The sequence below is a fragment of the Lutra lutra genome, chromosome 5 (genome assembly GCF_902655055.1).
Source record: "Lutra lutra chromosome 5, mLutLut1.2, whole genome shotgun sequence".
Lineage (NCBI taxonomy): Eukaryota > Metazoa > Chordata > Mammalia > Carnivora > Mustelidae > Lutra > Lutra lutra.
The window spans coordinates 65,937,973-65,965,768 of NC_062282.1; the positions used below are offsets into that span (position 1 = coordinate 65,937,973).

General features: G+C 36.3%; 1 protein-coding gene across 7 annotated transcripts in view; it reads right to left on the reverse strand.

Annotated features, from left to right (window-relative positions):
- The window catches only part of UIMC1 (ubiquitin interaction motif containing 1), a 136,465-nt gene that overhangs the window by 88,379 nt on the left and 20,290 nt on the right, over positions 1-27,796 (reverse strand). For 6 of the 7 annotated variants that reach the window (XR_007127342.1, XR_007127341.1, XM_047729148.1 and 3 more), the window contains exon 3: positions 321-405. The exons of the other annotated variant lie outside the window; for it this stretch is intronic. Coding sequence is in view for 4 of the 6 variants with exons in the window: in XM_047729148.1 (XP_047585104.1) it covers positions 321-405 (85 nt within the window). In the remaining 2 variants the exon portion in view is untranslated. The remainder of the gene's footprint in view (positions 1-320; positions 406-27,796) is intronic. 7 annotated transcript variants of the gene reach the window in all.

The following is a 27,796-nucleotide window of genomic DNA, read 5'->3' on the forward strand; positions in this document are numbered from 1 at the left end:
ATATCTGCATTTTATTAATAAGAAAACAGAGGTAGGCTGAAAGCATTAACTTGCCTTAAGTCTACATAGTAAGGGCTAAAGGAAGGATTAAAATCCAAGTGTGCCTAACTCTGAAGTTCACATTCTAATTTCAAACCTCTGCCAATAATAAGTCAACTATATGAGTTGTAGGTAATGGTGAATCCTAAGATTAATGGAATCCAAAATAAATAGGAAGCACATACATCCTTACTCAGAGATCTCTCTTCTTAATGAAGAAATCAGTGTCAATTCTATGCTGCACTTTTCAAAGCATTCTCAACACAAAAATAAAAACATACGTGCAATTTTTCTTTTGGCCAAACACTTTGTTCTATTCGACTGTTTTGTCTTCATTTTCTGCAATCCATTCTCCTCCTTTGGTTCCTGTTGCAAAACAAGAAATTCCATCAGGGTGGCTACTATTAAAATTAGTACTCTTTCTACCTCTTCTATAACTAAGAGATCACTGAGCCTCTTGCAGAATCAGTGGCTACTGTAAATGTTCACAGAAAACAGCTGAAAAGATCCTTTATGATACAATAAAAAATGTAGATCTGGAACAATTAAAAATCATAAAAATTAAAATGTATAATATATTGACATTATTATTTGTCACATGGACACTTATGTAAAAATTGGCCATCTGCATAGTGCCAGTAAGCATGGACTCAAGTTCAGAGAAAGCTTGATTCAGGACTTAAAAAAATGAATAACTATGGGGGCGCCTGGATGGCTCAGTCAGTTAAGCATCTGACTCTTGGTTTCAGCTCAGGTTGTGATCTCAGGATGGTGAGATCGACCCCCGTGTCAGGCTCTGCACTCAGCACAGAGTCTGCTTAAGATGGTCTCTCCCTCTCTCTCTGCCCCTGCCCCCCAGCACTCTTACTCTCTGTCTCAAATAAATAAATCTTTTTTAAAAACGAGTATGTTTAAAGTCAGTGTGTATTCATCTATTTTTAAATCAGTACTTAAAAAGCAACAGAACTAGGGAAAACTATGCAACATAATTATCAGAGAATGGGCTAATTTTCTTTATCTATAAAGAGCTCTTACAATCAGTAAAAAGACCAGTATTTAACCTCCTCCTACAAGCAAAGGCCATGATAAGATACCCCATAGGGAAAAATACACAAAGGGTTAATAAGTATATGTAAAAACGTTTGACATAAATCAAAACAGTTATATACTTTTAAAACCTGTATTAATAGCAAAAATAAAATGTTTTATAAAACACTTTATGTGGGGAAACAAATACTCTTATGCCACTGACAGGATAAAATGGATCCAATATGTTTAGAGGGCAAATCAGCAATAACCTCTGCAATCATTAATGTACATAATCTTTGCCCAGCAATACACTTCTAGGAGTTAAATCTACAGATACACTCATAAGCACAAAGATGTGCACACAATAATGCTCAAAGTAGAATATTTTGTTGTTGTAAAACCTGAATCAATGCTACAGAAAATACGATCTATAGATGAGTGGAAATTAGCACACTGCCTGTTACTACTCTAACAAAATAAAGATAGAGGGGTGCCTGGTGGCTCAGTCAGTTAAGTGTCTTTGGCACAGGTCATGATCCCAGAGTCCTGGGATCCAGGACTGCATCAGGCTCCCTGCTCTGTGGGGAGCCTGCTTCTTTTTCTCCCTTTGCCACTCTCCCTGCTTGTACTCTCTTTTTCTCTCTCATATAAATAAAATCTTAAAAAAAATAAAATAAACATAGAAACTGAGAATAAGCATTCAGAAACTTATACAGCGATTTGACATTGCCACAACATCCAAGCACACGATAAGTAGACTTCCATGGTGAAAACTGCAGACTAGTCACTTGCAGAAGGACCAGCCATTACAAGTTGAAAATATTATAAAATGAAGATTTATTGAATACTCCTAATGTACCAAACATCACAGTTTAGCCTAACCTACCTTAAACAAGCTCAGAACACTTACAATGGTCTACAGTTGGGCAAAATCATCTAACACAAGTCCTTTTTTTATAATAAAGTGTTGACTATCCCACATAATTTACTGAATACCGTACTGAAAGTGAAAAACAGAATGTGTTTATGGGTAAAGAATGGTTGTAAATGGACCAGCTGTTTACCCTCATGCTTGTGTGGCTGACTGAAAGCTGTAGCTCACTGCCACTGCCCAGTATCACAAAAGAGTATCATATCATGTACTTCTATCCCAGAAAAAGATCAAAATTCAAAATTCGAAGTTCAGTTTCTACTGAATGTGTGTATCACTTCACACCATCATAAACTCAAAAACTCATAGTCAAGCTATCAAAACTCAGGGATTGTCTGTATATAAAACTATCAGGAAATCAGCAGAAGATTGCAAAGTTATCTGCTTGGAAATACTTGCTTGGAAATGAGGCAAAGAAGGTAGGTCAAGTACCATATTTCAATAACAACATAGCCTGACACATTCAGGAAACAGACCATGATATGGAAGAACAATTAGTAAAACAAAGCCAACAACATTCTTTTCACTGTAGCTTCATAAATGCACAGACATTGGCAACACAGCAATTATTTTAAGAAATGCGTGATTAACTGGATGATACAAAAAATTTTTGTTTCACTGTCAACAAATGTTAACTAAATTTTTAACTGTACAAAAACATAAAGGATTAAACTTTTAACTATCACATAGCCAGAAGTAACAATGGGAAAAACATCCTAGATTTAAGAAGCTTGTGCCACAGTTACTCAGTACACAGTTTCTATTACTGAAAAAAATGTCAGCCAAATTAAATACTGTGCATATTAGAAATTGTAAGTTACATAAGGCTAAGGCAAATGCATTCAATTCAAGAATATTTTTTGATACATAATCACTTTATTATGTGTATGTAAATGTATCATAAATAACTGTTATTACTTGCCATAACAGGATTTATTAAAGCAGAAAGGTCTGTGGAGAATTCCAAATTATAAAGTGAATGCTTAGTGTTTCTAGAACTTTTTAGGACAAAGTAATAAAGTAGAAAGCAAGATTTATTTTTCTGATATGTTCAGTATTTTCAGTGAACTTAATACTTCCATGCAAGGAAAGAATGTTTATGACAAGTAAGATCAAAGGACAGAAATTAAAGTTAGATTATTAGAAGGACAGAGAGTCTACAGATTGTGATGTTCTACAATTTTACAATAAACATCAGTGAAATGGGTGGTAAACTTGGTATTTTACATCTGCAAAACATTATCATCCAAAACCTGATAAATTTAATAGAACTTTCCAAATTTTATATTACACCAAAAAAATCAAATTCATGGATCCAAATTCCATTTCTTTCCTCAAAGGCTAATTAAAATGTAATTATGGAAGCATCCCAAGTGGCCATTAATAGATGAATGGATAAAAAGATATGGTATGGGGCACCTGGGTGGCTCAGTCATTAAGCGTCTGCCTTCAGCTCAGGTCATGATCCCAGGGTTCTGGATCAAGCCCCACACTGGACTCCCTGCTCGGCAGGAAACCTGCTTCTCCCTGTCGCACTCCCCCTGCTTCTGTTTCCTCTCTTGCTGTGTCTCTTTCTGTCACATAAATAAATAAAATCTTTAAAAAATAAAATAAAATAAAATAAAAATATATAGTATATATAAACAATGGAATATCACTCAGCCATAAAAAAAGGAATGAAATCTTGCCATTTGCAACAACACAGATCTAGAAAGTAAAACGCTAAGTGAAATAAGTCAGTTGGAAAAAGACAAATACCATTCAGTTTCACTCATACATGGAATTCAAGAAACAAAACAAAGAAAAAAGAGACAAATCAAAACAGACTCTTAACTACAGAAAGCAAACTAATGGTTACCAGAGGGGGTGGATGAAGGGATGGGTGAAAGGTAAAGGAAATTAAAAGTACACTATCATGATGAGCACTGAGTAACATATCAAATTTCTGAATCACTGTATTGTATACCTGAAATTAATATAATACTATATTTTAACTATACTGAATTTAAAAATAATAATAATAAGGTAACTGAAATTTAACTAACTTTTCAGAAAAAAATTGCTGGAACAGAGATCAAAGATGATTTTTGAAGTATAGCATTTTCAAGCTAGTTTTGAATAAAAATACTACAATCTTACTGAAACTGCTTAAAAATTCTTCTTCCGGGGCGCCTGGGTGGCTCAATGGGTTAAAGTCTCTGCCTTTGGCTCAGGTCATGATCCCAGGGTCCTGGGATGGAGCCCCACATCAGGCTCTCTGCTCAACGGGTAGCCTGCTTTCTCCTCTCTCTCTGCCTGCCTCTCTGCCTACTTGTGATCTCTCTGTCAAATAAATTAATTAATTAAATCTCTAAATAAAAAATAAAATAAAATTCTTCTTCCCATTCCTTAATGTAAAACTGATTTCTTCAAACTGAATTTTATCTTTTTAAAAATATAGGCTTTAACGGGACGCCTGGGTGGCTCAGTTGGTTAAGCAGCTGCCTTCGGCTCAGGTCATGATTCCAGCGTCCTGGGATCGAGTCCCGCATCGGGCTCCTTGCTCAGCGGGAGCCTGCTTCTCCCTCTGCCTCTGCCTGCCATTCTGTCTGCCTGTGCTTGCTCTCTCTCCCTCTCTCTCTGACAAATAAATAAAATCTTAAAAAAAAAAAATTTAAAAAAAAAAATATATATAGGCTTTAGGTAAACAATATCCCCTGTGACACTGGCATCATCATCAACCCAAATTAGAACAGTAAGTTGTTAAGCAAGAAGAAAGCTCATTTGTCAAAATAAGAACTTTAAATATTGATATACACAGTGTTCATTGAAAGGATATGTATGGATGCTTAATACACAGTTCACTACTTCACACATAACTTTGTCTAGTTACAATTATGGAAAGAAAAATTTATCAGTAAAATAGACATTCTCTATATCAAATTGCTTATAAACACAATTTCAAGGAACATGCACCATTTTTTTCCCTGTTTTCCTATGTTGCATTTGTTCTGATTATATTTATTGAAACGAAACCTTAACGTTTGTTGTATATAACAATAAAAGATACAGGCCCATATTTTGTCTTTTTAAATTTCATTTTCTAGTAATCCTTTTTTACTGTATTTTAAAATAGTCTGTGACAGACTGGATATTTTTTTAAAGATTTCATTTATTTACTGAGAGAGAAAGAGAGAGCAAGTGAGTAGGAGAGGGAAAGGAAGACAGAGAATCTCAAGCAGACTCCCCACTGAGTGCAGAGTGCAACACGGGGCTCAATCTCACCACTCTGAGATCATGACCTTAGCTGAAACCAAGAATTGGACACCCAACCAAATGAGCCACCCAGGCACCCCAAACACACTTGAAATTTTAAGAAGCAGCTAGTATTACATCACAGATTGTGTTAAGTGCGTGGACTTATGATCATGAATAACAACACAGTAAAATATATTATGGTCCATTCAGAATACCATGTTTTCATCTAAAAGAATGACTTTTGGGGCACCTGGGTGACCCAGTTAATTAAGCAGCTGACTCCTTCTTTTTTCTTAAGATTTTATTTTATTTTATTTGAGAGACAGAGCATGAGCAAGACAGGAGAAGGAGAAGGAACAGAGAGGTAGAGGGAGAAGCAAAGGCTGACTCTTGACGTGAGCTCAGGTCATGATCTCAGGGTCACTGAGATCAAGCCCAGCAAAAGGTTCCATGCTGATCATGGAGCCTGCTTAAGACTCTCTCTCGGGGCGCCTGGGTGGCTCAGTGGGTTAAGCCGCTGCCTTCGGCTCGGGTCATGATCCCAGGTCCTGGGTTCGAGCCCCACATCGGGCTTTCTGCTCAGCAGGGAGCCTGCTTCCTCCTCTCTCTCTGCCTGCCTCTCTGCTTACTTGTGATTTCTCTCTGTCAAATAAATAAATAAAATCTTTAAAAAAAAAAAAAAAAAGACTCTCTCTCTCTCTCTCTCCCTCTGCCCCTCCCCGCCCTCACATGCATTCTTGCTCTCCAAAAAAAGGGGGGGGGCGCCTGGGTGGCTCAGTGGGTTAAAGCCTCTGCCTTCGGCTCAGGTCATGATCCCAGGGTCCTGGGATCGAGCCCCACATCACCTGCTTCCCCTCCTCTCTCCCTGCCTGCCCCTCTGCCTACTTGTGATCTCTCTCTGTCAAATAAATTAAAAAATTTTTTAAAAACTTTCCTTTATAAATACTCATATAAAAATATTTCCAAGATAAGTGATTAAAATAAGATGCAAAATAGTAAGGCTAAGGCATTTCCATATTTTCTATACAATTCCCCCAAAAAATCAGATAAATAAAACAAAATTGCATGTAACCTGCATTTTCTGCATAACTCCAAATTTCAAATTACTTGCAAGCAAGAAATAAACATCAATTGTGAATAGGCAAAATCACGCCAAGAAAGAGAAAGTCTGACCCTAATATGAATAAGGTATATCCACTAAACTTATATCAATCCCAAGGAAACATCACTCATAGAGGAGAACAGAAGTAGGCAAACAGAGAAGAGACACACTATGGCCACTGGGTGATAAAGGAAAAGAAAAACTGGGTAAATTAACAGTTCTATATAATAAAGAGAATCAAAAACACCAACCATACCTTGCCTCAAAATTCAATAAAGGTACTGAAGAAAGTAAAAAAAATATATATATATATATTCAACAAAACAAAAAATGAAACATGGAAAGGAATAAAAATGATCTGAGAGAAAGTAGCTGAAACAGAATACAGGCAAAGATCATCTAATAAATGTATAACTGGGAACTCCAATGAAAAAAACAGAACAATGAAATAAATTAACATTAAAACTATAATCAGGGGCGCCTAGGTGGCTCAGTGGGTTAAAGCCTCTGCCTTCAGCTAAGGTCATGATCTCAGGGTCCTGGGATCAAGCCCCGCATCAGGCTCTCTCTCAGCAGGGAGGCTGCTTCCCTTCCTCTCTCTCTGCCTGCCTCTCTGCCTACTTGTGATCTCTATCTGTCAAATAAATAAATAAAATCTTAAAAAAAAAAAAAAACTATAATCAAAGGGGCACCTAGGTGGCTCAGTTGGTTAAGCTTAAGCATCCAACTCTTGATTTTGGCTCAGGACATGATGTCAAGACCATTATATAGAGCCCCACTTTATATGGGGCTCTAGACTCAGCATGTAGTATGCTTGTCTCATTCTCTCCCTTTCTGCCCCTCCCCTTGCTCAGGCTCACACTCCCACTCTCTCTCTAAAATAAATAAATAAATAAATAAATAAATAAATAAATAAATAAATAAAATCTTTGATTTAAAAAAAAAAAAAAAACTATAACCAGAGAGAAATTTACCCAAAACAACCCTGAATTTATTTACTGAAAGTACCCACCATTTATCTGGGAAAAGGGACCCTGAACAACTATTTTTCAGACCTATACTATTAAACCTATTGCACCTTAAAGATAAAGAAATTCTTAAAGCATTCAGACTAACAAAAAGGCCTAATCACAGAAAAAGGAAAGTAAGTTGGACTTTTCAAATGCAACATACTAAAGCAAAAACAAAGAAACAAAAACCACAAAAGCAGCATTTTTAAAGAAACTTGAGTGGGAGAGAATTGTAAGCAAGAATTTTGGATCCCATAAGGAGTCTTTCAGGTATCAAAACAAAAGAAATACAACAGAAAAACAGAACTCAGGAAATACTGCTTACAAGGTCTTCCTGATGATTCTAATACATAATAAGCGCCATTAAACTAAAAATTAGAGAAATTATTATTAGAGAAACTTTGGCAAAGAACTGAGAGTGAATATTTAGTATTTCTAATTTTAGACCTAAGACTAAAACAAAAGTAGAGATGACAATATAAGAAAAACGTAATTATGTATTTTAATAATGTAAAAATTATTCAACTAATAAATGAGAAGAGATAAAACTGGAAAGTAGAGTAAGTTCACTAAATACTGCATGGGCTATAAATGAAAGTCAAAGAACACCATTTACAAGTGGCAAAACAGATTATGAAATGCTATAAGAAAAAGAGGAAGAAATTATAAAAGGCACTAATATAAAGTCAATGTCTAGAACAACAACAAAAAATACTTTCTAAGTACCAAAAGATATGCCAGAACAAAGAGCCAAAAAAGTGAAAAATATAAAAATATACAGTAAATATAAGATCATCTAACAAGGTTATTATATAAAAGACTCAACTATAATATAGTGATCCAGAATGGCTGAAAATGAAAGATCTAAAAGATAATGGTAATTGCTTAAATCTGAATCTCTCCACAAATGCTCCAGGAAAAACCACCAGACTAAAAGGTGAGAAAAAACCGCCATCTTTGACCAATGTCTTCAGCATGAGAAAAGGCAGACCATAAACTTCATATAACCAGCAAGCAATAAACAACAAATTCCAAAAGAATTCCCACTGCTGCTGCAAGTCTTTGGGTACACAGAACAGAGTAAGGAGACACTTAAGAGCCTTCATGAAAAATAATGGAGACTCCATGAAAAAGATATTAAAAAAAAGTTAAAGCACAGACAAAATCACCCCAATGATTAGAAAGGCCAACACTAAGGCTAAACACTAAGCACAGGTCCAAGATGTGGTACTTCACATAATTAGCTACAATAAAGTACTTAAAAGTGAGAGCAGCCAAAAGTGACAACCACAGAGATGCTGTGTTATTAGAACAGAGGGAGATAAACAAAAGTGGTGCCCTTCAGGTTCCTAGAAGGAAAGGAAGGAACAAAGAAACAAAAATGAAGGCTCCTACAGGAAAAAAAAAAAAAAAAAAAACAAAACCCAGACCTGTCAATCTATCCTCCCCACCCTAACAGCCCACTAACATGAACAGTATCATCCATAAAAGAAATTATACTTCACTAAAGAGACAAAAGAACTTTTAAACTAGGACATATACCCAGTAAATGATAGAAATAAAAAAAAAAATTCCAAACTAAGCAACTATAAACAAAAAGGCAAATAAAAACATTTCAGCTGGGACGCCTGGGTGGCTCAGTTGGTTAAGCGGCTGCCTTCGGCTCAGGTCATGATCCCAGCGTCCTGGGATCGAGTCCCACATCGGGCTCCTTGCTTGGCGGGGAGCCTGCTTCTCCCTCTGCCTCTGCCTGCCATTCTGTCTGCCTGTGCTCGCTCGCTCTCCTCTCTGACAAATAAATAAAAAATCTTTAAAAAAAAAAAAAAACAAAACAAAAAACATTTCAGCTTATGAACACTATCCCACCCCGCAAAACCACCATGGAAAAGAAAACCAGTGCAACATTCCAATAGTTACAAAGACGCATCCAGAGATTAGGAAAAACTCAGAATTAGAAACTAAAAACTTAAGCATAAATGGACAAAAAAAAAGAAAAAGTGAAATCAAAGTTGGTAAAACTCAAGAAAGAAACTGAAGACAGACAAAACCATTTCAAAAAAGAAAAATGAATTAGTATGTCTCCAAAGGAAAACAGATTCAAGTAATAATTTAATGATGGTCATTGGAGAAATATAAGATAGTAAATGAAAGAATGAAAAAAATAATTTATAGGATATTTTGTACAGAGAAAAGAACAAAATGTAAATAGGCATACTACATTTCACATACAAAGAAGCAGAATTGAGAAAACATGTGCTGGCTTAATTTTCCTTTAAAGCAACATCAACAAGAATAAACAAGAAATAAATCTAATTACCAACAGGGATGAGGGATATGGAACAGGCAGTATAGGATAGAGAAGCAATATAATTTAAGTATACCTTCTCTACAGATTTGACTTTCTTGACTTTTTCAATAGATCAAACATTCTACATATGCAAAAATTAAATCAAGGATGGGGAGAAAACTAAAAACCAATGCAAAAAAAAAATCTGAAAGTAAATTATTTTGAAAGATAGTAAATATTAAAGTACTTCAACAACCATGTTAAATATTAATGGTTCTACCACCACACTGGTTTAAGGGAAAAAAAGATGCAAGCTTGTATAAAAATAGAAAGACCAAGTATGCTGTACATGAAACCCAATCAAAATATAAAGACATATATTAAAACATCAACATATGATGCTAGGAAAACTGGATATCTACATGCAAATGAAGAAAGCTGGACCCATCTTACAGGATATACAAAAGCTAACAAAAAGTGGATAGAAGACCGAAACATAAAAGCTACCATTTTAAAACTCCCAGAAGAAAACATAGGGGGGAAAGCCTTATGACACTGGATTTGGAAATGATTTTTTGGATATGACACCAAAAGCACAAGCAACGAAAGAAAAAAATAGATAAAGTGGACAATTACAAAATTTAAAACTACTGTGCATCAAGGACACTATTAGTAGTAAAAAAACAACCTGCAGAATGCGAGAAAATATGTGCAAATCATCTATCTGATAAGGGGTTAACATCCACAATATATAAAAAAATCCTACAACTAGGTGCCTGGGTGACTCTGTTGGTTAAGCATCTGCCTTTGGCTCAGGTCTTGGGATCAAGGCCAGTGTCAGGCTCCCTGCTCAGCACAGAGTCTGCTTGTCCCTCTGCCTCTACCAGCTACTCTGCCCTCTCCCTACTCACGCTTATGCGTGTGTGCACTCCTCTCAAATAAATAAATAAAATGTTAAAAAAATAAAAATGAAAGAAATCCTACAACTAACCAACAACGTGAATGTATCTAATGCCACTATGCACCTAGAAATGGTTAAAATGGTGAATTTTATGTTATATATATAACACCATACAACATGCATGCACATATACACACATGACTATCTCCATACCACATATAAATATTAGCTCAAAATGGATCAAAGACCTAATGTAAAGAGCAAAAACTACAAAACACTTAAAGATCAATCATCTTGATTTGCATTTGACAAGAGAGTCTTTGGTATGACATCAAGTACCAAAAAAAAAAAAAAGAGAAATAAACTGGACTTCATCAAACTTTAAAACTTTTTTTTTTAAGATTTTATTTATTTATTTAACAGAGAGAGAGATCACAAGTAGGCAGAGAGGCAGGCAGAGAGAGAAGAAGGGAAGCAGGCTCCCTGCTGAGCAGAGAGCCCGATGCGGGACTCAATCCCAGGACCCCGAGATCATGACCTGAGCCGAAGGCAGCGGCTTAACCCACTGAGCCACCCAGGCGCCCAAACTTTAAAACTTTTGAGCATCAAAGAATATCATCAACAGAATGAAAAAGACAACAAAGAATGGAAGAAAATATCTGCAAATCATATATATGGTAAGGATATAATAAGCACAACAGAAAAAGAACACTTAACATCCAACAACAAAGAGACCTGCAATTAATAAATGGGCAAAGAACTTATGACACTTCTCCAAAGGTGATATATAAATGTTGAACACAAACATAAAAAGAAGATTCAGATCACTGGACATTGGGAAAATGCAAATCAAAACCATGATGAAATACCACTATACACTCAATAGGGTGGCTATAATAACTTTTTTTTAAAGATTTTGAGTAATCTCTGTACCCAACTTGGGGCTCAAACTCACAACCCCAAGATCAAGAGTTGCATGCTGCACCAAATGAGACAGCCAGACATCCCTACAACAACCTGGTGATGGGTCTTAAGGCGGGCATGTTATAGGTAAATAATGGGTGTTATAGGTAAACAATGAATCTGGGAACACTACAGGTTCCTAATGACGTACTGTATGGTGACTAATATAACATAATATATATATATCACAATATATATATATCACAATAACAATATATAACACTAATATAACATGAGAGTACTATATGGTGACTAATATAACATGAGAAAAAGAAAAAGATATTTAGAAGAAAAAAAAAAACATGGGGCACCTGGGTGAGGCATCTGTCTTAAGCTCGGTCATGACCCCAGGGCCCTGGGATCAAACGCCACGTATGGGATCTCTGCTCAGCGGGAAGGCTAATTCTCCTCTCCCTCTGCCTGCCACTCCCCCTGCTTGTGTGTGCGCTCGCTCTCTCTGTCAAATAAATACATAAAATCTTAAAAAAAAAAAAACCAACCCACAGAAAATAACAACTGTTGCCAAGGATGTGGAGAAACTGGAATCCTACTATATCATGGTGGATATGTAAAATGGTATAGCAGCTGTTTAAAAAAAAAAAAAAGGGAATGAATAACTGATACACACAGCAGCCTTGATGAACCTTGGAAACATATGTTAAGTGAAAAAAGTCAGTCACAAAAGACCAAACATAGTATGTCATTTATATGACATGCCCAGAATAGGCAAACCCATAGAGACAGAAGTAAATCAGTGGTTTGTCCACGGGTGGAGGTTAGCAGGGAAATGGAGAGCTACTACTAATAGTAACAGGTTTCTTTTTCAGTTATTGGAAAATACTATACAATTGATAGTGGTGATAGTTGTACAACTATGAATATACTAAAAAACATTGAATTATTACACTTTAAGTTAGTGAACTATGTAATATGTGAATCATATCTCAATAAAGTTGTTGTATCAAAACAAAAAACGGTGACTCCAGAGTCAAGATGGATACTAGAGGTTTGAGGATAGCAGAGGAGAAATTAAATAGTCTCTGGGAGAGTAGAAGAATAAACTGACTATGGAAACATAATGATTGCTGAGCAGTACTGAGGGGCCACTCGAGCTGTGCGGTCTTAAATATACTGTGAGCCCGTCAGCACTGTTGTGCTGCTTGTAAGGACACGTAATAAGTAGTCTACCTACTTATTGGATTTAACCAAAATAGAGTTTTGCCAGGGAGTACAACAGAAATTAGAAATGAGTTGAGAGAATATTCAAGGGAATGGTTAATATGATAACCGTGAAATCTAAGTTAGGTAAAAAGTGAGGCCATGACAGGGTAATGGACAATGAAAAGGTGATAGTCTAGAATTAGAACATCCCAGTGGGGCTGAAGGATTATTGGAGTCAGGATATTAGAGGGAGTGACTTGGAGGAGATGATGGGTGGTGGTGATCAGAGATCAGAGAACGGGACATCTGAAAATGAGATCTTGGAAGTGGCACAGTTATTACTGGCAGGCTCAACCAGAACCAGGGTTGAGGAATCAGGGTTCTTGAACTGGAACCGGAGAACACAGAAAATGAATTGGCTCTTTCTTTCTTCTCCCAAGGATCGCACATAACTGGTACCGTTCGAGATGCAAAGGACAGAGGCTAATTCATTACATACAATGGATGTCTTGGGCATTAGGCCTACTTTTCTCTCAGAATCCCACTTGAGAAAGGCTGAGATGGTATGATCCACGGGAGTTGATAGCCAAAAGGTCAAGGAACTGAGAGGCCAGCATATTGGACGGCCATACCCTAGGTTGAACCTATGAAAACTGCAACTTCATAGGCTTCAGACTAATATGTAGATATTAAAGTCACCGAGAATGATGGCAGGAGTGGTGAGGAGATAAGATAGTAAATGCTATGTTAAAGTTTTCAATGAATGGCCAGGAAGTGGTGTAGCTGGTAAGGAAGCACGTGACTAGGAGGATAGCAGATGACTTCAGCGGGCGGGTAGCAGGGCTAGCACAATGGTTTGTGTTTCAAACTAGGTTTTTCTAGTAGTCTGGAAACAAATGAGAGGCTGTTTACCCCACCTCCAGGTCAGTAGTACTGTGGTGTAAAGAAGAAATAGCCAGTACTTGAGAAGTGCAAAGAGAAACAGTATCTTCGGAGGACAGCCATCTTTCAGTGAGACCAAGAGGATGAAGGAAACTTTCACACAAGCAGCTGAAAACATCGGGGGTTTTATTGATCACTGACACGGGTTCCAAGGGAGAAAGTCATTTTGAGAATAGGAAGATCAAGTTAGCTTACAAAAGTCCCTCCAGATAACAGTCAGGTGGGGTTGAGAATCTAGGTGATGAGAGCTGCCACAGGACGTTTGGATTTCCCGAGGTGTCCAGAGTAAACACTTAAGGCGGGATAGGATTAATCGCGGTTCTCTCTTAAAGGAGCAGTGCTAGCCAAAGGATGTGTCCACATGACAAAAATGTTCTCTATCTGTGGGGTCATATATGTTAGCCAGTAGTCACATGTGGCGATTGAGCACTTGAAATGTAACACACACAAAAATGAAAAAAATATCAGTGAACTATGAGACCATTTTTAGGTGGCCTAATACACAGGTAACCACAGTCCCTGTAGGGGGACAAGGGACAGAAAAAACATTTTGAGGAATTAATGACTCAGAAAATTCCAAACTTGATAAAAACTATAAATCTGTTGATCCAAGATGTTCTAGGAAACACAGGCATAACAAACAGCATCATAGGGGCACCTGGGGGGCTCAGTGGGTTAAGCCTCTGCCTTCGGCTCAGGTCAGGATCTCAGGGTCCTGGGATCGAGCCCCGCATCAGGCTCTCTGCTCGGAGGGGAGCCTGCTTCCTCCTCTCTCTCTGCCTGTCTCTCTGCCTACTTGTGATCTCTCTGTCAAATAAAATCTTAAGAAAAAAAAAAAAAGAAAAGAAAGAGCATCATAAATTTTAAAAGCACATCATAATCAAGTTGTTTCAAACCAGAGATAGGGGGAAAAAACCCCTGAATATCATTCAGAGAAAAAAAGACCTGTTACGTGCAGATGGGAAATATAAGAATTAATCAGATTTCTTGTGAGGAACAACACACTGCAACTCCATATGGTTCTGTCTAATAAGCAGATATTAAAGTCAACAAGAATGATGGCAGGAGTGGTGAAGAGGTAAGATTGTAAGTGCATAGTATGTGAAAGGAAGTGGGGTAGCTGGTGGGGTGGCAAGAAGACAGTCAGGCAAAATCTTATAAAATCCTGAAAGAAAAAGCTTACCAACCTAAATTTCTATACCCAGCAAAAAATCTTTAAAAAATGAGGGCTACTAAATGTAATAAAGTATCTCAGATTAGATCCAAGAATATTTGGCGGGGGGGGGGGGGTGTAGTAGTAGAAAAACTGGTGAAATTTGAATGAAGTATGGAGTTTAGTTGATAGTTGTGTACCAAAGAGGTGCCTGGGTGACTGAGTCAGTTGGGAGACAACTCTTGGTCTCAGCTCGGGTCTTGATCTCAGGGTCGTGGGTCTGAGCCTGTGTTGGGCTCCGCGATGGGTGTGGAGCCTACTTAAATAAAAAAGAAGTCAAGGCGCCTGGGTGGCTCAGTGGGTTAAAGCCTCTGCCTTCGGCTCTGATTATGATCCCAGGGTCCTGGGATTGAGCCCCGCATCAGGCTCTCCGCTCAGCGGGGAACCTGCTTCCCCACCCCCCCGCCTGCCTCTCTGCCTACTTGTGGCCTCTGTCAAATAAATAAATAAAATCTTTGAAAAAAAAATGGTGACATTAAAAAAAGAAGAAGAAGAAGAAGTAGTCAAGGGGCGCCCGAGTGGCTCAGTCAGTTGGGCATCTGTCTTCAGGTCTGGTCATGATCCCAGGGTCCTGGGATCGAGCCCCATGTTGGGCTCTCTGCTCAGCGGGGAGCCTGCTTCTCCCCCTCTCTCTGCCTGCCACTCTGCCTACTTGTGCTCTGTCAAATAAATAAATAAAATCTAAAAAAAAAAAAAGTCATGTATCGATGTTAATGTTTCAGTTCCGACTAATGTACTGTGGTTACATGAGGTGTTAACATTAGGAGAAAGTGACTGAATGTTATAAAGAAACCTGTATACTATCTTTCCAATACTTTTACAAATCTAAACTATTCCAAACTAAAAATGTTATTAAAAAGCTAAAAGATGAAATAGACTTTTCAGGTATACTAATTCTGAAAGAATTCATCACCAGACACCTAGTCACAAAAAGGTTAAAAGTCCTTGAGGCAACAGGAACACTCCAATGGGCTGGATTGTGTCATCACGCCTCATTGGACTGAGGAACTGAATTTTAAATTTAATTATAATTAAGATTTAAATTTAAATAGCCACATATCTTCCCCATCCCCATTAAAATTCATACACTGAAGTCTTAATCCCCAATGTACTGGTATTTAGAGTTGCCTCCTTTGGGAGGTAATTATGGTTATATGAAGTTAAGAGGATTAGTGCCCTTATAAGAAGAGACACCAAAGAACGAACGAACTTTCAACCAGTGTATGCAGGGACGACAAGCCATATAAGTAAATAGTGAGAAGGAAGCCATCTAAAACCCAAGAAGAGGGTCCTGACTAGACAGTGACCCTGCTAGCACCTTGATCTTGGACTTCCAATCTCCCAAACTATAAGGAAATAAATTTATGTTGTTTAAGCTACTTAGTTTATCATATTTTGCTATGACAGCCCAATCACACTGAGAAACACAATACCAGGATACCAAATATAAAGTTACACAAAAGATTGAAGAACTTCAAAAATGGAAAATACACTAATAAACATATGATTGTTTCTCTTAATTTTCAAAAAACTGATTAAGCAAAATAATAACAATGTATTGTGGAGTTTTTAATACATGTACAAGTAAAACACATGACAACAGTAACATAAAATTCAGGGATGAGTAATATATGTAAACTACACAAGATGCTTACATTATACAGGAACTGGTATAACATCATGAAATTAGACTATGATAGAAAAATATGCATACTAAAACCTCTAAAGAAACCATTAAATAACAAAGAGTTGTAACTGGCAAGTCAAAAAGGGAGATAAAATGATTAATCCTGAAGTCCCAAGAAGAGTCAAAAAAGGACACAAAGAACAAATGGAACAAACTGAATACAAACAGCAAGATGACAGACTCAAATCTAACCATATCAATAATCCTTAAAATGTGAATGTTCTATATGACAAAATTAAAGGCAGTGATGGTCAGATTGGATAATAAAGCAAGGTTCCACCACATATGCTAACTATAAGAAATTCACTTTAAACGTAAAGAATCAAATTTAAAATAAGAGGAGGGGAGGAAAAAACAGCATGAAAGACAAATCAAATTGTTGTAATGGTCACAACACAATGAATATAACAACAAAGAAAGCAAATACAAGCACGAGGCCAGCACTAACAAAAAGCCATCCAGCAAAGGGACAAAAAAATCTCTGAAGAATTCTTCACTAAGTGACTAGACTAGCACACCTATAACAGAACGATCACTTCAGAAGTTTGTAATGGTTTCCATTTGAAATACTGAGACTACTGAAACGTTTTAAAATTTTATAGGCCTGGGTTTTGATGTTTAAAACTCATTCTGAGGGGCGCCTAGGTGGCTCAGTGGGTTAAGCGTCTGCCTCTGGCTCAGGTCATGATCTTAGGGTCCTGGGATCGAGCCCCACATCCAGCTCTCTGCTCAGCGGGAGCCTGCTTCCCCCTTCTCCCTCTCTTCCTACTTATGATCTCTCTCTCTCTCTCTGTCAAATAAATAAAATCTTTTAAAAGTACTTTATTTATTTTTTTTTTAAGATTTTATTTATTTATTTGACAGAGATCACAAGTAGGCAGAGAGGGAGGCAGAGAGAGAGAGAGAGAGAAGCAGGCTCCCTGCTGAGCAGAAAGCCTGACACGGGGCTGGATCCCAGGACTCTGGGATCATGACCTGAGCTGAAGGCAGAGGCTTAACCCACTGAGCCACCCAGGCGCCCCTTTTAAAAGTACTTTAAAAAAATAAAAATTAAAAAATAAAACTCATTCTGAGGGACACAAGGGTGGTGCAGTTGATTAAGCATTGAACCCTTGGTTTCAACTAGGTTGTGATCTCCGGGTGGTGGGATAGTGCCCCCCAGACAGGTTCCCTGCTTAGAGAGGAGTCTCCTTGAGATTATTTCTATCCCTCTCCCTTTGTCCTTCCCCACTGTGCTCTCTCAAATAAATAAATCTTTAAAGAAAAAACTCATTTTGAGGAAGAAAACTGCTTTACTTGCTTTAAAGTAATTAAACATTATTGTTAATTGTACTTGTGTAATATTAAAAGGTGTATCATATAGTAAATATGGGGAAATTCCATCTAGAAAAGATAAACTGTTTTTCCAGAATTACAGTTGTGATATATTTTCAATGAGTTTCCATATGCTAATGTGTAACTGACAGAAAAAAACTTTCATTTTAAAAACTGTCTGTATAAACCTTTTCCCCAAATATTGTGGGTTCTGTGCGGTTTTTTAAATCTTGGATTTACAGACTGTCCTTTCACTCATTATGAAGTTTTGTAGAAGGTAAAGAATTTTACGGAGGCGCCTGGGTGGTTCAGTAGGTTAAGCAACCAACTCTTGGGTCCAGCTCCAGTCATCATCTCAGGATCATCAGCCCCATGTCGAGCTCCATATTCAGCACACAGTCTGTCTGTCCCTCTCCCTCTGTTCTTCCTGTGCTCCTCTCTAAAATAAAATCTTCTTTAAAAAAAGGATTTTATTATAAAATGTTACACTTCCATAAGTACTGATAAACTTTTATCAAAAGTTCATTTTACTCTCCCACTCTACATTGTGTTCCATTATCTTGCTTCTCTGCAACAATGTAGAGTTCTTACGCCTTTCTGTAACACAACCAGATACTCAACTAAAGTTGAAGTAACAACTGTACAAAGTACAAAACCTGAAGATAATTTAGTTTTGTAATTGGAAATTCAGTAAAATCACAAGACTTTCCTTTCTACAGAGAGCAGAATGGCTACACAAAGGAATTAGTCTGGTTTAGGGTTTAAACCCTCTTGAAATGAATCATCTAAGATCCCTGTAAGTATAGTAGATAAAATTTAAAACAAAACAAAAAGTTTGTTTTTGAGAAATGTCTCAACTTTTTAAAGATTTATTTATTTGAGAGAGAGAGAGAAGCACACAAGTGAGAGTGCAGGAGAGAGAGGCAGAGAGGGAGAGAGAACCTTAAGCCAACTCCACACTGAGCACAGAGCCCAATACATGCTTCATCTCACAACCTTGAGATCATGACCTGAGTCTAAACCATGAGTTGAGCACAAAACCAACTGTACCACCTAGGCACCCTGAGAAATGTTTCAACTTCCTAAATTTTCTTTTTCTTAAGTCAAATTAATTAAGAAAGTTCTGGAAGTAGTATTTTCTTAATTGGGGGAAAAAAATCAATCTGGGTTGCTTACATAGTAAATCTAAGTAAATACCACCTTTAAAAAGTAACCTATTTGTAAACATAGCTATATTAAAAGGAAAATTTATTCTCATATCTAGATCACATATGTAACAGGACTTCAAAGAATGTACACATTTGTGTAAGACTAATGAATCACAGAACTGTACCCCTGAAAAAAATACATTATACGCTAATTTTAAAAATGGTAATAAAAATAGTCAAATGACTGGCAAAAAAGAATAAGAATGTACACATTCATTTCTTCAAGGCAGCAGAAAAAGTAAGTGCTAGCACTTTGATGGTATGTATATTAACAAATATGAACTAAATCAGGATGAACCAATGTTAACAACATTTATGGGAATAAAGGACAGCATTTTAAAAATATTATTTCAAATATCAGTTCATTTGGTAATTTTCTTTTTTTCTGAGCTTTTTTATTTTTAATTTTAGTTAATAAATAGTGCAATATTGCTTTCAGGAGTACAATTCAGTGATTTCACTTGGTACTTTTCTTTTAAGACTTTATTTATTTATTGGAGAGAATGAGAGAGAGAAGAGAGGGCAAGCACACAAGCAGGGGAAACAGCCAGCAGAGGGAGAAACAGGCTCCCTGCTGAGCAGGGAGCCCGCTGTGTAACTTGATCCAAGGACCCTGGGAGGAGGACCTGAGCCAAAGGCAGATGCATATCCAACTGAGCCATCCAGGCATCCCTCACTTGGTAATTTTCACTACCTAAAAGATACTTCTCATGGTTCTGTTGGGTTTTTTTTTTAATATTCTTTTTTTTTTTTTGAAGATTTTTATTTATTTATGTGACGGAGAGAGAGATTACAAGTAGGCAGAGAGGCAGGCAGAGAGAGAGGGAGAAGCAGGCTGCCCGCTGAGCTGAGAGTTTGATGCGGGGCTCAATCCCAGGACCCTGGGACCATGACCTGAGCCGAAGGCAGAGGCTTAACCCACTGAGCCACCCAGGCGCCCCTACTTCTCATGTTTTGAAACTAAATAAGTTGAGGGGTAAGGGCAGGATGGCTTAATACAACATAGTTAAAATTTTAAGCCTGTGATTTGTAAGTTCCATAAAAAAGTATTTGCATGTGACATGTATTATGTTTTAACCCCTTAGTTAACCATCTTCATCTGTAGATGAAAATTTGAATTATCTTAATATTTAGACATTTTGCTTTTCATAGGTCTTAAAATGGAACTAGAACCCATTATTTTGAAAGAATTCTATTTCATTATACAAACCAGTCATTCTATATTTGGTCCTTAATACAATTTTAATCTGGACAGACTTATTCTAGTTAAGCCATAAGTATTAACATATAAGCTTGTTTTGATTAAAGAAATTTCATATGAGTAAAAAAAGAGAAGAAAACTGGAATACCTATATAAATGTCCTAATAAGTGCATGTCAGAGCAAAGATTATTACAATGATTAAAAAAATATTTCATAGGGCGCCTGGGTGGCTCAGTGGGTTAAAGCCTCTGCCTTCGGCTCGGGTCATGGTCCCAGGGTCCTGGGATTGAGCCCCGCATCAAGCTCTCAGCTCAGCAGGGAGCCTGTTTCTCCCTCTCTCTCTCTGACTGCCTCTCTGCCTGCTTGTGATCTCTCTCTCTGTCAAATAAATAAATAAAATCTTTTAAAAAAAATTTCATAATGATAAAGGGGTCAATTATCAAGAAAAGATTAAAATCTTAAATGTGCACCCACCTAATTAAAAAAAAACTCAAAAAACACTAAACAAAAACTGACAGTACTGAGAAAGACAAATCCACAATTATAGGCAAAGCCTTTATTTAGTATCTCTGTCAAAATAGTTGTAATATTTGCAGAAAATCAATAAGGATTTAGTAGATTTGACAACACTATAAACCAACTTGATTAGATTGACATTTATAGAAAGAAACCACCCAAAATACACATTCTTCTCAAGTTCACATGGAATATTTTACCAAGATAAATGATATTCCAGGACACAAAAAAAATTTCAATCAATTTTTTAAAAGAATCAAATCATACAAAGTATACATCCCCAAATGATCAAATTAGAAATCAGTAACAAAAAATCTCTAGAAAGAGTACCAAGTATCTGGGAACTAAATAACACACTTTTAAATAACCCACAGATTTTTAAAAAAGGGAAATTAGAAAGTATTCTGAATTGAATGAAAATGAAAACACAGCATGTTAAGAATTTGTAGTATGCTTTAGTTCTTAATGGGAAATTATAGCATTAAACACCTATATTAAAAAAGAATAATGTCTCTAATCAATGACCTCAATTAGCGTCCACATTAAAAAAATAAAATCAGGGTGCCTGGGTGGCTCAGTGGGTTAAAGCCTCTGCCTTCGGCTCAGGTCATGATCCCAGGGTCCTGGGATCAACCCCCGCATCGGGCTCTCCACTCCTTGGGGAGCCTGCTTTCTCCTCTCTCTCTCTCTGCCTGCCTCTCTGCCTACTCGTGATCTCTATCAAATAAAATCTTTAAAAATAAAATAAAATAAAATCAGGGGGCACTTGCATGGCCCAGTAAGTTAAGCATCTGCCTTCAACTTAGGTCATGCAACCTGAGTCCTGCACTGGGTCCTGCTCAGTGGGGAGCCTGCTTCTCTCCCTCTCCTGCCCACTTGTGTTCTTTTGTTGCTATCTCTGTCTCTCTCTCTCTCTCAAATTAATAAAAATCTTTTAAAAAAGGAAAAGAAAATCAGAAGAAATTAAGCAGAAGAAAGGAAATAATAAAGACGCAAGTAGAAATCAATGAAAAACAGAAAAACAACACAGAAAATCAAAGTGACGGGAAAAGCAATAAAACCAGACTGATGAGGATAAAATAAAGAATTACATCAGAAACGAGAGAGGTATTATCACTATACATTCTACAGATTTTTAAAATGGTAACACTAATATTAGAAACAACTTAATTAAAAAAAAAAGAAACAACTTAATATTAGCAACGCAGTTGAAATGGACAAACTTCCTGAAAGACACAATCAAAGCTCACTAAAGAAAGTTAGTTAACTTGAATAGCCTTGTATGCAATAATGAAATTGAAATTGTAGTTAAAATACTTCCCACAAACAAAACTTCAAGCCCAGAGGTCTCTACTGGTAAATTCTATCAAACATTTAAGTTAGAAATAATACTAATTCTACTGAAACTCTTCCAAAAAACTGAAGATGATCTGTATCTCAACTCATTCTGTAAAGCCAAAATCAACCTCATATCAAAACCAAAATATTGTGATGAGAAAACTACAAACCATTAACTCTCATAAACTAGGTGCAGAAATCCTATGTAAAATTTTACCAAATCAAATACAATAACATTATGAAAGGATAATACATCTTGATCAAGCGGAGTATGTCCCAAGAATGCTTAACTACTTTAACATTCAATGATCAATGTAACTGACAATATTAAGAATTGAAAAAGGAAAATTGTAAGTTCAACTCAACACAAAAATGCATTTGACAAAATTCAATATTCATTCCTGATCAAAACTCTCAGAAAGAGGAATCTTTCTATGCTGTTGGTGGGAATGCAAACTGGTACAGCCACTCTGGAAAACAGTTCCTCAAAATGTTAAAACAGAACTACCCCACAACCCAGCAATTACACTACTAGGCATTTACTCAAAGGAAACAAAAACAAAGATTCAAAGGGGTCCATGCACCCCAACTTTCACAGCATCATTATCAACAACAGCCAAATTATGGAAGCCACCCAAGTGTACATCAACTAATAAATACATAAAGAAGATGTGGTATGTGTATATATATAATGGGATATTACTGCCATCAGAAAGAATAAAATCCTGCCATGTGCAATGGTGTAGATGGAACTAGGGTGTATTATGGTAAGCAAAATAAGCAGTCACACAAAGATAAACACCATACGATTTCCCTCATATGTGGAATTAAGAAAACAAAAGAAATGAACATATGCAAAGAGCTAAAAAAAAAAAAAGAGAGAGAGAGAGAGGGAAGCAAATCATAAGAGACTTAATGATAAAGAACAAATTAAGGGTTGATGGAGAGAGGTGTATAAGGGAAGGGATAACAGGTGATTGGTATTAAGGAAAGTACTTGTTAAAATGAGCACTGGGTGTTATATGTAAGTGATGAATCACTAAATTCTACTCTTAAAAACAATATTACACCATATGTTAACTAACTAGAATTTAAATAAAAATTTGGGAGGAAAAAAACCTCTCAACAAACTAGAAACAAAAAACTTCTTTAGGGCACCCGGCTGTCTCAGCTGGAAGAGCATCTGACTCTTGATCTCAGGGTTGTGAGTCTGAGCCCCACACTGGATGGTATAGAGAGTACTAAAATAAAATAAAATAATAAATAAATTCTAAAAAAAGAGAGAACTTCTTCAACCTGATAAAAGGCATCTATGGAAAAATTACAATTAACATCATAATAAAGAAAGACTACATGCTTTCCTCCTAAGACCAAGAACAAGACAGAAATGTCTACTCTTGCCATTTCTATTCAACTTTATACTGGAGGTTCCAGTCAGGGAAATTCAACAAGAAAAGGAAATATAAGGAACCCAGATTGTAAAGGGAAAAGCAAAACAGTTTCTATTAATAAACAACATGACCATCTGTGTACAAAATTTGATGGAATCTACAAAAAAAAAAAATAGCAGAGTAAGTTTATCAAGGTTGCAGAATACCAAAAAAAAAAAAAAAAAACCACCAAAAATCAATTCTATGCAGGGGCAACCTGGGTGGTTCAGTCAGTTAAGCATCTGCCTTCAGCTCAGGTCATGATATCAGAGCCCTGCAATCAAGCCCCACATCAGGCTCCTTGCTCAGTGGGGAATCTGTTAGAGAGAACCTTAAAGAAATGGAAACATATACCTTATTCACTGGCAAGAAGTCTCCATATTAAGATATCAATTCTCCCTCAAATTGATCTATAAATTCAACACCATTCCAATCAAATTCCTAACAAAATTTTGGTAGAACTGCCAAACTGATTTCAAAATTCATACAGAAACGCAAAGGAACTGGTGCGCCTGGGCGGCTCAATTGGCTAAGCATCCACCTTCAGCTCTGGTCATGATCCAGGGGTCCTGGGATTGAGCCCCGTGTTGGGCTCCCTCCCTCTCCTTCTGTTTGAGCTCTTTCTCTTTCAAAATAATTTGGCATTTATTTATGTCAAATAAATAAATAAACAAATATCTTTAAAAACAGAAAAGAAAAGAAAAGAAATGCAAAGTAACCAGAATAGCCAAAAAACTCTAACAAAGATCAAAGAGGACTAACACTACTTGGTTTCAAAAAGTTAAAGCAATCAAAGCAGCATGACAGACTGACTTAAAAGATTAGTGGAATAAAGTCTAGAAGTAAATTCACATATACAAACATGACTGATTTTTAACACAGGCATGATGGTAAAGTGAAGAAAGAATGGCCTTTCCCATCTATGGCGCTCAAAAATTGAAAATGATGTGGAACAAAATGAACACGGAGTTATACTACGTCACATATAAAATTTTACTCAAAATAGATCATAGATCGAAATGTAACACCTAACATGATAAAGTTTCTAAAATAAATCATAAGAGACAATCTTTGTGAACTTGAGTTAAGCAGTTCCTAACATACACCACCAAAAACATAATCCTACAAGAACAAATTGATAGACATCATTTTAATTAATAACATCTGTATTCAAAATATTAAGAGAATGAGAAGACAAGCCATGAACTTGGAGAAAATATTTGAAAAGCATATATCAAATAAAGGACCTGCAGCTAGAATATATAAAGAAGTCTCAAAATTCAACAATAAGAAAACAACCAACCCCATTCAAAAACATAGAAGATCTGAATACTTCACAAAAATTCATGGCAAATAAGCACATGAAAAGATGTGCAAACAAAAATGTTTGCCTGTGTTAGCGCAAACACTCTTGAAACAAATGGAAAGACTAGAAGTCTCAACAGATAAAAAGAAGCTATAAAGAAGAAAGCTATAAATGGAAATGTTATAATACAATAAGCAAAATAAAACATTCATTGAATGGGCTCAAGAGCTGAATGGAGGGGTGCCTGGCTGGCTCAGTCAGAGGAGCATGCAACTCCTGATCTCAAGGTTGCTGAGTTCAAGCCCCATGTTAGTAGTAGAGATTACTTAAAAATAAAATCTTTAAAAAAAAGAGAGAGAGAGAGAGAAATGGAGATGACAGACCAAAGAATCCTAGAACCTGAAGCTACAAATCATGCAATCTAAACAATAGAGAGGAAAACAAAAAGAACTACAAAATAATAAACAGAGCAATGCCTGGGTGCCCTGTTGATTAAGTGTCTGCCTTTGGCTCAGGTCATGATCCCAAGGTTCTGGGATGGAGCCCCACATCAAGTTCCTTGCTCAGCGGGGAGTGTGCTTCTCCCTCTTCCCCTTCCCCAGCTTGTGTGCCCCCTCTCTCAAGTAAATAAATAAAATCTTTTTTTAAAAAGTAATAATAATAATAAAGAGTCTCAGGAACCCATGGGACAATATCAGAAACTATAAAATTTGTGTCATCTGAGCCCCTAAATAAAAGGAGAAAAGATATGGAGTAGAAAACATACTTGAAGAAATAATGGCTAAATCTAACAAAAAGAAATAAATTCAAAGAAATCCACATCCAGACACACCATAATCAAAGTGCTGAATTATCAAAGGTGATGAAAAAAGTCTTAAAAGCAATGAGAGTAAAACAGCATACTACATAAAGAAGAATGATCAAGGGACTTGGAATTTCTTATCAGAAACTATGGAAGCCAGAAAGTAGCAGAACAACATTCTTAAAAGTGAAAAATGAAAAGAACTGTCAACTGAGAACTCTATTTCCAACAAAAACATCTCTCAGGAATAATGGTGAAATAAAGACATTCTCAGGGCACCTGGTTGGCTCAGTTGTTAAGCATCTGCCTTCAGCTCAGGTCATGATCCCAGGATCCTGGGATCGAGCCCCACATTTGGCTCCCCGATCAGCAGGAAACCTGCTTCTCCCTCTCCCACTCCCCCTGCTTGTGTTTCCTCTCCTGCTGTCTCTGTCAAATAAATAAATAAAATATTTTTTTAAATCAAAATAAAAAAATAAAGACATTCTCAGCTATAGGAACTATAACAATTTGTCATCAACAGACTTGCTCTAAAAGAAATGCTAAAGGAAGTTCTTCATGGTTCTTTTTAAGATCAATAAAGAAAATAAACTTCTAACCAAACTGACAGAGAAAAAGAAAAATACTGAAATGAAGGAGGGTAACCATTTCAGACACTAAAACATGAAAATGATAATATAGGATTATAAAAATCTATGCACATAAATTCAACAACTGAGAAACAGATAAATTCTTAAAAGACAAACTACCAAAGTTTACTCAAGAAAAAAACAGATGACCTGAATTGTCCCTATATCCAATAAAGAAATTGAATTAATAGTTTAAAACCTCCAAATCTGTATTTTTGTGCATTTTTTAAAGACTTTTTGTTTTAGCATGTATTCTAAAAAATACCAACACACTGAACTTAAAGCATTTATTAAAAACTAATTTGTAGCCCAGTTTTATGAGCAAGTTCTAGTAACCTTAAAGAATCTTAAAGACAATTCCTTTACTATAGGGACTGTGGTAGGACAATGAAAGGTGAAAAAATTTCCTATTTGACAGCTTAAACCTGATACTAAAATCTAATGAAGACAGTACAAAAAATTATACAAAACCAATGTCACTAGGAATACAGATACAAAACTCAACAATATATTGAGAAAGCAAATGTAATATTATGTTAATGTAATATATCATGACCAAGTAAGATTTACTCCAGATTGCAAAGATGTGCCAAAATTAGAAAATATATTAATTTAACACATATTAAATGGTTAAAGGAGAAAAATATAACATCATCTTGTTAGATAACGAAAAGGCATCTGATTAAATATCCATTCTTAAAAATACTATTATATAAGTAATTAAGGAATATTTCTGAAACATAATAAAGAACAGAAATATGAAACAAAGAGCAAAATATCTGAATAGTTTACAATTAATTTCAAGTCAAAAGAAAGAATCACTGAAATCAATCAACATTATTCTGGAAGCTATAGTCAATGTAATGAAACAAAAACAAGGTTTAAATATTAGACAGGAAAGGAGAAAATAATCATTATTAGCATGTATAAGGGCCTACCTAAAAAACCCAAGATAATCAACAGAACTACTATTTCAAAAATCTTTAATGGATCAATGGAACAGAACAGAAAATCCAAAAACCCATTTATAGAAAAGATTTTAGTTTACAATAAAAATAAAACTTCAAGTCTTCAGAGAAATGATTATTGAAAAATATTGGTAAAAGCATATAACCACTGAGACTGTTTTTTAATATAAATGTACCGTGGGTTTTTTTTTTAAGATTTTATTTATTTGAGAGAGTAAAAGAATGCATGAGTGGTGGGGAGGGGCCAAGGGAGAAGGAAAAGCAGACTCCCTGATGAGCCAGAAGCCCCACACAAGGCTCGATCCCAGGACCCCGAGATCATGACCTGAGCCAAAGGCAAATGTTTAACAGACTGAGCCAAGCAGATGCCCCTAAGTGTACACATAAATGTAGTAAAACTATAAGAAAAGCATGGAAAACTAAAACAAATACAGTGGTTACCTCTAGATGGGTGGAAAGGGATGCAACAGGTGAAGGGTCATACTAAGTCAAGAGGACTTCTAAGACAGTAAATACAGGTGTTCAGATTATTTTTTAAAACTATGATTTACCAGGTGCTTGGGTGGCTCAGACCTTAAGCG